The 12,375-nt window shown below is 41.1% G+C and overlaps 1 protein-coding gene across 1 annotated transcript; it reads right to left on the reverse strand.

The window, feature by feature from the left end:
* Window positions 1-1,273: 1,273 nt before the first annotated feature.
* On the reverse strand, window positions 1,274-12,132 carry eef2b (eukaryotic translation elongation factor 2b). The gene is made up of 13 exons (XM_056742825.1): window positions 12,024-12,132; window positions 11,075-11,289; window positions 10,790-10,971; window positions 10,501-10,712; window positions 10,102-10,280; window positions 6,604-6,709; window positions 6,262-6,514; window positions 3,340-3,535; window positions 2,894-3,260; window positions 2,455-2,808; window positions 1,965-2,147; window positions 1,744-1,876; window positions 1,274-1,660 (listed from the first exon to the last, which is right to left on the reverse strand). Exons 1-13 carry the CDS (start codon window positions 12,024-12,026, stop codon window positions 1,467-1,469), a joined length of 2,577 nt encoding a protein of 858 aa, XP_056598803.1. The 5' UTR covers window positions 12,027-12,132; the 3' UTR covers window positions 1,274-1,466.
* Window positions 12,133-12,375: the final 243 nt, after the last annotated feature.

Raw genomic sequence — 12,375 nt, forward strand, 5'->3', positions numbered from 1 at the left:
AGAGAATCTGCATTAACAGTGGAAAGTAGTCTTACTAGAAATTTAACCTAGTGACATTTTTCTTTTAGCAAGTGATATGATAACAATTAAGAATTTCTTGTTGCTTTTAGACACTCAAGTCAAATTAAATTGAAAATTCTTCTGACTGATTTTTTTTCAGGCCAAGTCAAATTCCTTTAACCGACACTAATTAAATAGTCGAAACCGATGGCGTTTTAAAGGGAGCTGTTTTGAACCACTAAGTAGTATTGCCAGTTTGCGTATTTCTATTTGTCTAAGTATAATTTTTTCATGGATTAAAAATAATCAACCATGTACAACTTCTCAATGCATTATTTTGTTTATTTTATACAACCAAGCAATTTTTTTGCTTGAAACTCGAATTAACTTGAATTAACCGAAAAAAATAAAAATGCACCACCAGACTAATTATCTTGTTCGTCTATGGAGTGCTTTCACTTTTTCTACCTTTTGGCTGTGAAACCATATTCCTGAAGCTGACACCCCTTCATTATATTTTATGTATGCATTTGGCAGATACTTTTATCCAAAGCGAATTACATTGCATTATCCTATACATTTATACTTGGGTTTGTGCAATCCCCTGAGCCGCCATGTTCGTTTCGACAACCTGTGACGTGGTCGGAGATCTGTCTGATTTACATGTGAATTCATCCACTTCTCTTAAAAACAAAAATGCAAGTGTCTGGTGAACTGGTAGGAGAATTGATTGGTCTTAGCAATTGTTTACATTGCAGATACTGTGATGTGAATATAACATCCGTCAAAATACATTTGAGGAGATTGTTATTGCCACTTCCATATACAGTATACATATATAGATATATGGTAACACGCTGATGTCCATGTATTTTGTGGTTGTTGGCACGTGTATCTGTTGGAAGCCTAACAATTAATAAACAAATGTGGTTGAAAGCACAGCAGTTATGATGTGTGACAGGATTGAGTCCATCTCTGCCTCAGTGCCAGCCAAAGCCCTTAATGTTATCATTACACTGGTGTTATCTTGCACGGCAATGGGATAAAATTAATGTCTTAATTTCACTTTTCATAAAAGCAGGCTAGAACCCAGCAATTGACGGAAATCCGTTGTAGACTCACATGGATTAAAGTTCTCAGTTGCTAGGTTAAAATTAAGTAATTTGGCTCAATATTATTTAATAACTTTAAATGTTTTGTTGGTTTAACTTGCGTATGTGTTTGGTAAGAATATACACTTGCCATTTTGCAATTAAAGCGCCACACACAGAAAGACTTTTCCATTTTTATTTTCTTTACTTAGATTTACATAATCACGTAACTGTGCGGTTTGCGGTTGGTGCCTGTAGAGTCCAGTCCTCTCTTGTACTCCCGAGTGGAAGAAATAAACAAGTGCAGGAGAAAAGGAATGACATATGATCGAGATGTGGGAGGGGCTATAGAGGGGAGGCGTGTAGTTCTGTTGCTTATAACTTGTCCAGGAAGTTATCGAGTGCTGGGATGCCCTCCTTCAAGCCCTTGCGTTTACGCGTCTCGGCTACAACCTGGAAAGGTTTTGAGGCTGGGTCTTTGGGATCTCCCTGCAGGATCTGCCAGTGGTCAAACACACACTGTGGGAAGGCCTGACCGCCAGTGTTGGAGCGCAAATCAGCTGTGAAACCTACAGTTGGCAAAAAAAGACAACGAGTCAGGTCTGAAACACTCATCAGAGTACAAAAATAAAGACTCTGGCTCCAGACTTACCGAAAGACTCGTTGACGGGCAGGTAGGCCTTAACGATAAACATGGGTGTGCCCATGACCTGAGACTCCTCAAACACATGGCCTCGCTTCCTGTTTAACACACCGTAGATACCACCAACAACCTGCTCTGGGCACTGCGACATGAGAATATCATGTGAGGATGTGCTTTTGGCAAACAGACTTTTTTCCAATGGGCTTAAATGCTAACAAAACATTTCTCACCTGGATCTCCACCAGGTAAACAGGCTCCATGAGTCTGGGCTCAGCTGTGAGCTGACAGGCATACAGAACCCTGCGGGCTGTGGGAATGATCTGACCACCACCACGGTGGATGGCGTCTGTGTGCAGAGTCACATCATGGATGTCGAAACGGACGGCACGCATGTTCTCCTCACACAGTGCACCCTTAGAGAAAGAGAAGTTAAAATGTGAAACAAAGCAAGTTGTGCTGCCCATGGATAAACATGGATACAACGAAAGAACATCCGTAACTAAATATTTAATTGGGAAGCAGTGCAAAATGGTTGGGTCCATTTTATTCAAAAACCCAAGTGTGGTTTGGCTTGAAATAATAGTAAAACTGATCCCAAATTGTCTTCAGGTCTCAGATATTCACAGAAGTGTTATCAATCACAACTTCAGAGTGGTGCATGATCTCTCCTCATTGACCAGACAAAATGACTAACATCGCTGATGTTCAAAATCAAGTCACCTCTTTAGTAGCCCACTGGAATCCTGCCACGACGCTGTCCTTGATCTCATTCAAGTACTGCACACCCTTCGTCACATCCACAAGAAGATTGGGTCCGGTTCCATCAGGTCCGAAGCACCAGATCTTACGGGCCTCTGTGATGTCCCACTCGTATTTGTCTGTCAGATAACGAGCACGAGCCTTCAACTCCTGACGGGGGGTGACATCACCCTTTTCGATGTCTTCTGCGAGTCCGTCGGGGAACGGCTTTGCCTTCATGTACAGACGGTTGTGCTTGTTGGGAGACTTGGACAAACACATCTGGTCTGACTCCTCACTGACGGTCTCCCTGTATGACACAACCGGGTCCGATTTCTGTCAGGAGATGAAAATTAGCCACACAGATTACAAAAATTTTCACGGTTTAAGCGTTTGTCACCAGTAAAGAAAAGCAGCTCACCTTTAGTGGAATACAGGCATGGTCCTCCTCCAGGTCCTTGAGGCAGATTTCCAGGTGAAGTTCTCCAGCACCAGCGATGATGTGCTCTCCAGACTCCTCGATGATGCACTGCACCATGGGGTCAGACTTGGCTAGACGCTTGAGGCCCTCCACCAGTTTTGGCAGGTCAGCTGGGTTCTTTGCCTCGACGGCCACTCGGACCACAGGGCTCACGCTGAACTTCATCACACGCATGTTGTGCGCTTGGTCAAAGGTTGTGATGGTCCCGGTCTTCACCAAAAACTGGTCCACACCAACCAGACCCACGATGTTTCCGCATGGCACCTCTTCAATGGGCTCTACATAACGACCCATCATCAAAATGGTCCTAAAACAGAAAGATAAGCATGTAAATGACATATCCATTAAAATGTTACAAGTGGGTTTTTTTGACGACAACTGCTCACCTCTGGATGGGTTTGATGAAGAGATCCTCCTTCTTGCCAGGGGCATAATTTGGTCCCATGATTCGCACCTTCTGACCGGTGGACACAACACCAGAGAACACACGGCCGAAAGCGTAGAAACGACCCTTATCAGTGGTGGGAACCATTTTTGAGATGTACATCATGAGGGGAGCCTTCGGATCACAGTTCTTAATACCTGTTAAGCAAAAAGAAAGCATTAGTTACATTCGACAGAGTGTTTTCCACAGACATGGTCAATAATACAACTAGACTTTTAATACTACGCCAGATTTTGTGCGTTATGCTATTAGGGGTGGGAATCACAGGGTACCTCACGATACGCAATACTTGCTCACGACACCGACAATATCATAATGTATAGATTATGCGATAATCAGTCATTTCTTGTTTTCTTTGTGATGTCAAGCAATATATTATAAAAACAAAATGCCCATGAAAACATTAAGTGCAACATTTGTCACTTTATTAAAGTTTTCAGGACGTAAATTAACATTTACTTAGAATGTTTAATTACAAGCAGGCGTAACATTTCATGGTTTAAAAGCCTATCTTCATAAACAACACATTTGACTCCAAGAAATTGTGTAAACCAGGTACATATCTACATATAACCGCCTCTTATTTGAACCAGGGAACATCTCAGTGCAGCAACTTCCATTAAACCAAAGCACATTAACATTCATTCGCATATTTGCACAGAGGATTCATTATTTTACGTGCACTATCTGCCACTATCTAACTTTCAGCGCCACTAGGAATGTAGCAATTACAGAGGTTCCCATTAACCGCACTTAAAAATGTCACTTAATCGTAAAGGCTCCGTTACACCACATGTTTCTGTTGCATGGAATGGAAATGTTGCAATCTCCATGAAATGAAAACAAAGTTAGACCAGCTTAAAGAGCCCTGCTTAGAGACATGGAGGCCACCACACACTAGATTAACGATGACCGAGACCAAACAGCCAATCTTACATGTACATTCAAGGCAGTAGCGGTGACAGTTGGGCTTTCAGTGCAACGCAAACAAACAAAGCGGCCTGCAAGTTAACAGTAGCACACCGGACAAGCATCATGTCGAGCAAGACAAAACGGACACTGCTCCTGACTGATCGACTTAGATTTCAGTATACTGCGACAACTATGAAGTGATCTTTTACATTTGACTGTTTCTGTATCCGATAACCACACATTTTTAGGCGTTTCACTTTGGTCGGTTAAATTTATTTTATTAATTTGTTCTAATTTTATTACCAACTGGTTGTCTATTATAATTAGTTAGGCTAATAGTTTTATGCCATTATGTGAGATTATGATTGCATGGGTAAAAAAACTAATAAATAATTTCTAGTTTAGTTAATTACTTTTTTGTGGCAGAAAAGTAAACTGTCAGGGCCATTCACAAAAAATCTATAATACCTGCATTTCCAAGCGCCATGCAGTGGAGCCATGATGTAATGTTTTGAAATATATTTAAAGCGTCTTGTTTTATTACTCATTTAAAATATCGGTGTTTGGCGCCAGCATATCGATTCTCATATTGCACTGAGGCAGACGACTAATAAGTATATATATATATATGTATATGTATATAAGTGGTCGACCGATTATCAAATTGGCCGATTATCGGCGTCGATATTAAGGATTTAGCCGATAATCGATATCGATCATTTTCAAAGCCGATTTGCCGATAAAGTCATTTAATTTTAAATGCGCTTTTTGGCTCTGACGCAGCCATGGATTTAGCGAGAGCAGTCGGAACACGTCACTCTAGGGGTTTGCCTAGAGTAATGCCCGCGCACTGCCCCTCTGATTTGTTGGGACTAAGTCACGAGTCCGGCCAATCAACATGGGAGGCTGCGGAACAGAAAGTCTTTTTTCACTGTCACACCGAAAGCGCTGCTTCGGGTTCATGCTCTATGAGGTAAAGCAGCATCAGACGTTGAAATAAATCTCAATCCACTGCACTGAAGATGCAAAACACTTCAATATAATAAGTGCCTGAATTTCGGAGCAGTATAACAATGATTTGCTCTGCAAGCGAGCAGCACACTGCACACACGTTTCTTGTAATTGATCGAGCTGGCGTTTTGCACATCACTTAAATTGACGCCATTTCAAAAATACAAGACATTTTAAAGCATAAAGAACTTGAATCGTCGGTCTTCAGTCAGAGCGCTCTCATGCTCATGTTATAGCTTCATGAAAATATGGCGGTCTTTTCAACAACATACACAATAAAGCTATGAAGGAAATTCAATTATTTACACTTAATATATAAATTCAAATTGTGCTAGTTAATCCAATGATTAGCATAATGATTAATTGAAAAGTATTGTATGCAATGTTAAAGTCATCAGAACATATTTTTTTCCATAAATACATATAATTTGTTACATTCAATTCATTTTTTCATTTGTTGCTTGTTTTTTACTGTGTTGCTTGTGGTTTACAAAATGTTCACAGAATTCTGCTGGGTGCTCCCTTTCTTTTATTAGTATTAATACAAGTGTTATGATTAAGATTTCTCAGTCAGAAAAAATATTTCAAATGTTTCAGAGCATGTGTTCTTAATTTCTATATAAATTTACGTTTTTACACCATATATCGGTTATCGGTCTAATTTACATGGAAATAATCGGTATCGGCCTGAAAAACGCATATCGGTCGACCTCTAATATATATATACACACACACACATATATATACATACACACACATATATATACATACACATATATATAGATATAGTTCCGTCCTTATAAGCTTTCATCTTTTCGAACCTTTCTGCTAAACGCGGTTCATCGGAAGCTGCGAAACTACCTCACTAACAGCCAAATAAAACACTGAAAATTTTCAAAGGATTGAGATGTTTTTCCACTTCAAAGTGTGTATACCATACCCATGGCAGCCTCATCATCTCCAGGTCCCTCGTACAACAGCTCGCATCGGTATCTCTGAGCAGTGACTGGGGATGGCAGGTGGATGGTGATCATCTGAAGAAGAGCTTCACCAGCTGGCAGCCAGCGACGCATCACAGCCTTCAGCAGGGGTTTGCCCTCTTTTTCTCGATCCTCAACATCCAGCTTGATGTCCAACTTTTCAACCAGTTTGGCAGTTTCGTCCTTTTTGAAGTTCATGATGGCATCAAACACCTGCAAAGAGAAGGTGACTGTTAGGTGAAATCAAATTATTACCCAGAGCTACAATACTTTACAACATGGTGTTGGGTTTGAGCGTTTACCTTGAAGATGGGGTCCAGGATGAGCTGGGCGAAGGTGCGTGGAAGTTTCTTACCATCAGGGCCGTTGGCCGTCTTGCTGAATTTACCAGTGGCTGGGTCAAAGTACCTGAGCGAACAGAAAAGAGCTTTATGCTTAGCAATAAGAGGTCGACCTATTCATCGGCCCCAATAATGCTAACGATCAGCAAAAATGTCCACTAACAGTTTTTCCTGGTTTCATTTGATCCAGACACAGCAGGGAAAGCTTTACGGTGATTGACAGCTTTACTGTGATATTCAGCAAGTATAAAGTAAAACAGCGAACTCCAGAGGCAGAAATACAAATACTCACAGCCTGTGGAGACGCAAATGGACTACAAAATGCAGTTACATTATTTGCGGATTTAAAGAGCATAATAACATTAGTAGCGCATGCGCTTAAGTGGCAAAGTGAAAGAACATGACAGGAAAAATTATGTCAGGATTGTAGTATGGGTTGGAATTGTCAATAATGGTTTTGTGCAAGCTCCGCCTTTAATCTCTGTATGTTTTTCTGTTGCAGAGGCAACACGGTTGGCTATGATGTTACCTCTTTCACCACCATTTACTACTACTCCGCCTCGTCAATTAAAAACCGCTTCCCTGCCAAAGACGAGATATTACGGCAATCAGTGTTTGTACTGTAGTGCAGCAGGTGGCGCTATTACACACCTTTGGGAAAAAGTACAGAATCCCAAAATCTAGAACGTATGTTTTAGCGGTTTTTAATGATTGTTCCGAGTGTAATCTGGGCAGAATCTTTGACAAAAAAACGTCAATTATCTCAGCCGTTTAATCACAATGATGCATTTTTGTAGAAACCTACACTCCTATACGGAGTGAAAAAAAAACGAACAAATGAAGATGGAATACAGTTTCTTTTGCCTAAAAGCTGAGACTCCGTTCTTTCATTTTACATTGTCCATATATTCTTTACAGAAAATTTACTGTGAGCCGTTAAGGTTGGGTGAAAATGTTAAATAACACTGGCGTAGGCTGGCAACTTCTTTTTAAAGGCTGGCGGGGAATGAGTTAATGACACAAGTAAAGACACATACTAGAGCTGCATGATTCTAGAAGAATTGAGAATCACAATTCTTTATTTCAAATAGAGACTTCGATTCTGAATGACTTCAAGTAATGCATAATTTACTAGAAAGTTCTGACAAGTTTATTTAGGCATGTAATTTATAGGACTTTGCTTCAATTTTTACATATTTCATGGTTTGCCTGCAGTAACCATAGCGAGACATTAACCATAAATTCCATGAGTAAACTAAAGTTTATTATTATTTTAGTACGCCAGGAAGTTAAACTTTTGCATTTAAGTAACTTGTATGCAAAACATTTCTCCGTAAAACAAATTGTGTGACACTTTGAATTAAAGGTGTTTAGAAAGATTGATAAATTTGCCTCCAGGGCTCTACACTTACTTTTTGCACTGGTGCGGCGCATCTTTTTCTTAGGTGCACCAGCAAAAAGGTTAGGTGCAACCAAATTTAAGACCGCATCGCATTTCACTATTTTCTTTACTGTCCATATAGGCAAAATTTACTTGTAAATGATTAACTAACAATCTGGTCAACAAAGTTCTTTATTTGAAGCACAAATCTTCAAGAAAGGTAACTTACAGAAAGTGTTTGTGCTTAATGCTTCAGTGAAGTGAAATTTAAACCTAAAAGATCAAGATAAATGGACCAGGGCTTGACGGCACAGTGTCAGAGCACTGCTTATGATTTTCGGACAGATCAGACGTTAATTTAGAATTCACGAAAACGTTGTCAATTGTCGTCGTCATCTCTCATCGTCCCCTGCTACATCCACTCTGTTTAACTGACTGCCCTAGGCTGCTCACCTCTCTTTGTTGGACAGCAGCACCACATTTTTTCAACCGTCATTTAGACGGACAGGCTCGTAAAAAATCTGTCAATCTTTACTTGTCAAGGTGGCGGTAGGTGGTAATTAGTTTGTTCGGGACGTCCGAAAATACTGTACAAAACCATTTGAAGAAAACGAAAGTAAGGTAAATGGTGCAGGGCACACTTAAAGGAGAAGCAGTTTTGTTGCAGCTTAAGTATCAACAGGAACTCGTAAGTGAAATTGATCAGTAGTGTTTTATTGAGTCTAACGCAGTTTCGTTTCCTTTGTTTGATCATCTTTGCATGTTTTGGATCGCGGTCCAGCTCGCATGAGCAGCGGAATGGGGATAACTCCTGGTGCTGCAGACTAGGAGCTCTGTCAACTCACGAAAACATGGTATAAAAACTATGCATGCCATAGTTTACACCGGACTGGCAGGAAATGTGCATTGATACTCCATTCATCATGTTATACAGTTTAGTTTGATAGATTAACTGTATTTCCCATGTACCAGCGCGACAGCTATATTTACATCATGGGTCTTATTTGGGGTGAGATTTTTTTTGGTTTTATTTAGAGAAATTAATTTGCGCAGATTAGGATATTTTAAATGAGTCTCATGCGTGCAAATTAGCAACTATCTGCTTTCATCCCAGTACTTCTGTGATCCTTTGACACACAAATAATGATAGCGCAGGTTGAAAAGACCGTTTGTGATGTCACTTCATACCTTATGATGATAATGCTGCTTCCTTTGCAACAGCACCAGCACATATTGAAGCGTTATGATTTTAGTCCAAGGTGTAAACTAATAGACACCCGAAAACAGTTGATTTTCATTAAGGAGCTTGTGTGGGTGTTTGAATAGAGATCGCAATCTTTTAACGATTAATAGTACAGATCTAGTATATACACAAGACAATATAGCACATCACCAAACTCGCAGAGGTCATGTTTCGATTTTGCACGATAAGTCGATACAGTAAATAGAACAATTGTCAAACAGAGCAAGCATGTCTACACGTCACAGTACAACTCCCTTCCGGAATCTGCAGAAACATTAGTCGCACAAATACTTTGACAAACTTGGTGTCTTGGCAATATTTAAAAGGGCTTTGTATTCGTGTTGATCATTATGATTACAGTAACCTAGCAGCAGATGACACCTTTCATATCATGGACATGGTATTCATTTCTGATGCAGCTTTTAAAAAAATAGTGTTTTCAAGAATTAGGTACGCATCAATACCAAGCTCATGTTCTCGTGGTGACATACCGATACCTCATGTGACAGAAACCTTATTTCCATAACGTGGAAAACGCGGACGTAGAGAAACGTCAATGTAGAAAACACTTAAGTTTTGTTTGAACCATACTGTTGAGTTTAACACTTAATATTAATGCGGTTTAGTTAAAGGAACATTTCGGTTTAATGGTTCAGCCAATACTGTGCATTATTGTAAGCTAATTAAAATCATAGTTTACTTTGTTTTATGTTTTGATTAAGTTTTTTTTTTAAGATTAAATAATCGTTACCGACATGCTAAATCCAATGTCGGCCAAACTCTACTCTACAAACGTTAAAAAGTGTGATCGATAATAGTGCTCATTACAACTCACCTGTCACCCCAGAGTTTCTTCATCATGTCCTCTACTTTCTTGCAGCGCTCTACTGCGCTCATCTGACTTTCACCTTTGGCAGCAAACTTGGACACATACATCTCAGCAAACTGCTTGAGGGTGAATGCCCAACCGTGCAGACCAGAACCGAAACCCACTGTACCGACCACAGGATCAATCTGAGAAAACGCAAAAGTTAATCTGACGCATGTTCCACATAAGCAGAAACAGCGTTCGATTTCAAAATGCCAGCCACCTGTGTAAACAGTAAGGCCCTTCCTTAGGTCTCAGATGATGTGTTTGTTTATCCATCAGTCAATCAGAGTGGTGCATGATTTCTCCTCACAGACCACCATTCACTACACAGTACAATTTCATGTCAGATGTCTGGGTTCTCACCATGATGTTACCCATGGGTCCACTTTCGTCCTCGCCGTAGGTGGAGATGATGACGTTTACGTTCTCCACGATACGCTGGAAGGTCTGGTACAGCTCCTCAGGCTCCAACTGCAGCTCCAGAAGAGCGCGGTCCATTTTATTCATCATCAGGACTGGCTTAATGCGCTCGCCGATGGCCTGTCTCAGCACAGTCTCCGTCTGCACACACACACCTGAGAAAGATAGAAATTGTGTTGTAAATCACATGCGCATCTATCCGGATTCCAGTGCAAGATGTTACAAATCTTACCAGAGACACAGTCCACAACCACCAGAGCCCCATCAGTGACACGCAGAGCGGCTGTGACCTCTGAAGAGAAGTCTACGTGCCCGGGAGAGTCAATCAGGTTTATAAGGAAACCCGATCCATCCTTGCACTGCTTAATGAAGGCCAGATCTTGTTCGCTCAGCTCGTAGAACAGGGAGATGGCGCTGTAATAGACGCACGAGAGCTCTTTAAAACACAAAACAAAGCAGACCTGTCAAACTGCGATCGATATCCGCAGGTTTCCTGCGAGCGTGAAGGACGTCTTACGTGGATTTGATGGTAATACAGCGCTCCTGCTCGTCTTTACGCGTATCAGTGAAGCGGGTCTCTCCAGCACGGGACCCAGCGATGATTCCAGCCTTAGACACCAGTGAGTCGGTCAATGTGGATTTCCCATGATCCACGTGCGCAATCACGGACATGTTACGGATGTTGGACTTCTTGTCCATGATGGCACGGATCTGGTCGACAGTGAAGTTCACCTAGAGAGAGAGAGAGGAAAAAAGCACGTATGCGTCACAGTAACGTCAGCACAATTCAAATTCTGACGCAGTTTAAAGTTAAATTCGCTGGATTAAAGCTCAAACATTTCATATTGACCAATCACCAGCAATTTTTTTCGGCCTATCAAAAGCCATTGCGAAAACGGATTCGGTCGGCTGACAACCGCACGTGCGGAACAGAGCTAGCGCAGGCGCGCTCACCCACGTGACTACCCGTGCGGCCCGGCGAAAAACCTGCGTGTGAGTAACCGGCAAACTGATAAAAACTACACACGCAACATCAGGATTTACATTAAAGTGTAGGATAATTGGTAATGTAACTAAATCATTAGGGTGAAAACATGAACGACGAACTAATGGCTTAAAATGAGAGTTTCGCCCAACACGCGACGACACAATACGTGGCACAGCAAGCTATCAGGCTAACCAGACCCGGCTAGCGGAGAGCACGCAAAAGAAACATAAAAAACACCGTTATTCCTCTAAATACGAACTAAATCAATACAAAACCCACCAGCAACCGACTCTGAGGCACTTAAAAAGTCGTGTCGCAAAATAACCAGTGCCATTTTGTCTTGTCGAGAACAGCTCGCCGGCCTCGTCCCGAATTTATATCACACGAAGTTCACTTGAAATCGGTAAATAACTGGTCTGAAACTCGCATCGGCTGTCTGCGTAAGTATATCGACGTTAAAAAAGCAGATTAAACGTACCATTTTGATGGATGTTTCGTGATTCACTCGGCACTGATTTTCAGAGAGCACGCTGCCTTCCGCTGTTGGGGAGAGGCAGGGAAGAAGGATGTGTCGTGTCGCGGCGCGCTTTTATATTCAGGCGGAGTCCCGAGCTTAGCGTCGTGACGCAAGCAGCGTGTGTTGCCCAACGATTTAGTTTCTGAAACGAACAGCTCCTCCTATTGGTATAACACGTAAACGAATAATATACTGTATTAGTGGACAAGACATGCAGGTGCATCTCAATTATTTAGAATATCGTGAAAAAAGGTCAATATTTTTTGTCACTCATTTCAGAAAGTAAAACCAATATAATTATAGATTTATTACA

The sequence above is a fragment of the Triplophysa dalaica genome, chromosome 3 (genome assembly GCF_015846415.1).
Source record: "Triplophysa dalaica isolate WHDGS20190420 chromosome 3, ASM1584641v1, whole genome shotgun sequence".
Taxonomy (NCBI): Eukaryota; Metazoa; Chordata; class Actinopteri; order Cypriniformes; family Nemacheilidae; genus Triplophysa; species Triplophysa dalaica.

What these genes read in the sequence shown, in the direction of transcription:
- eef2b (XM_056742825.1), bottom strand. An exon ending in GACCCATGGGTAACATCATG is followed by an intron (nt 10,281 to 10,500) that starts GTGAGAACCCAG and finishes GCGTTTTCTCAG; the next exon opens with ATTGATCCTGTGGTCGGTAC. An exon ending in TTTACCTGGTGGAGATCCAG is followed by an intron (nt 1,877 to 1,964) that starts GTGAGAAATGTT and finishes CTCATGTCGCAG; the next exon opens with TGCCCAGAGCAGGTTGTTGG.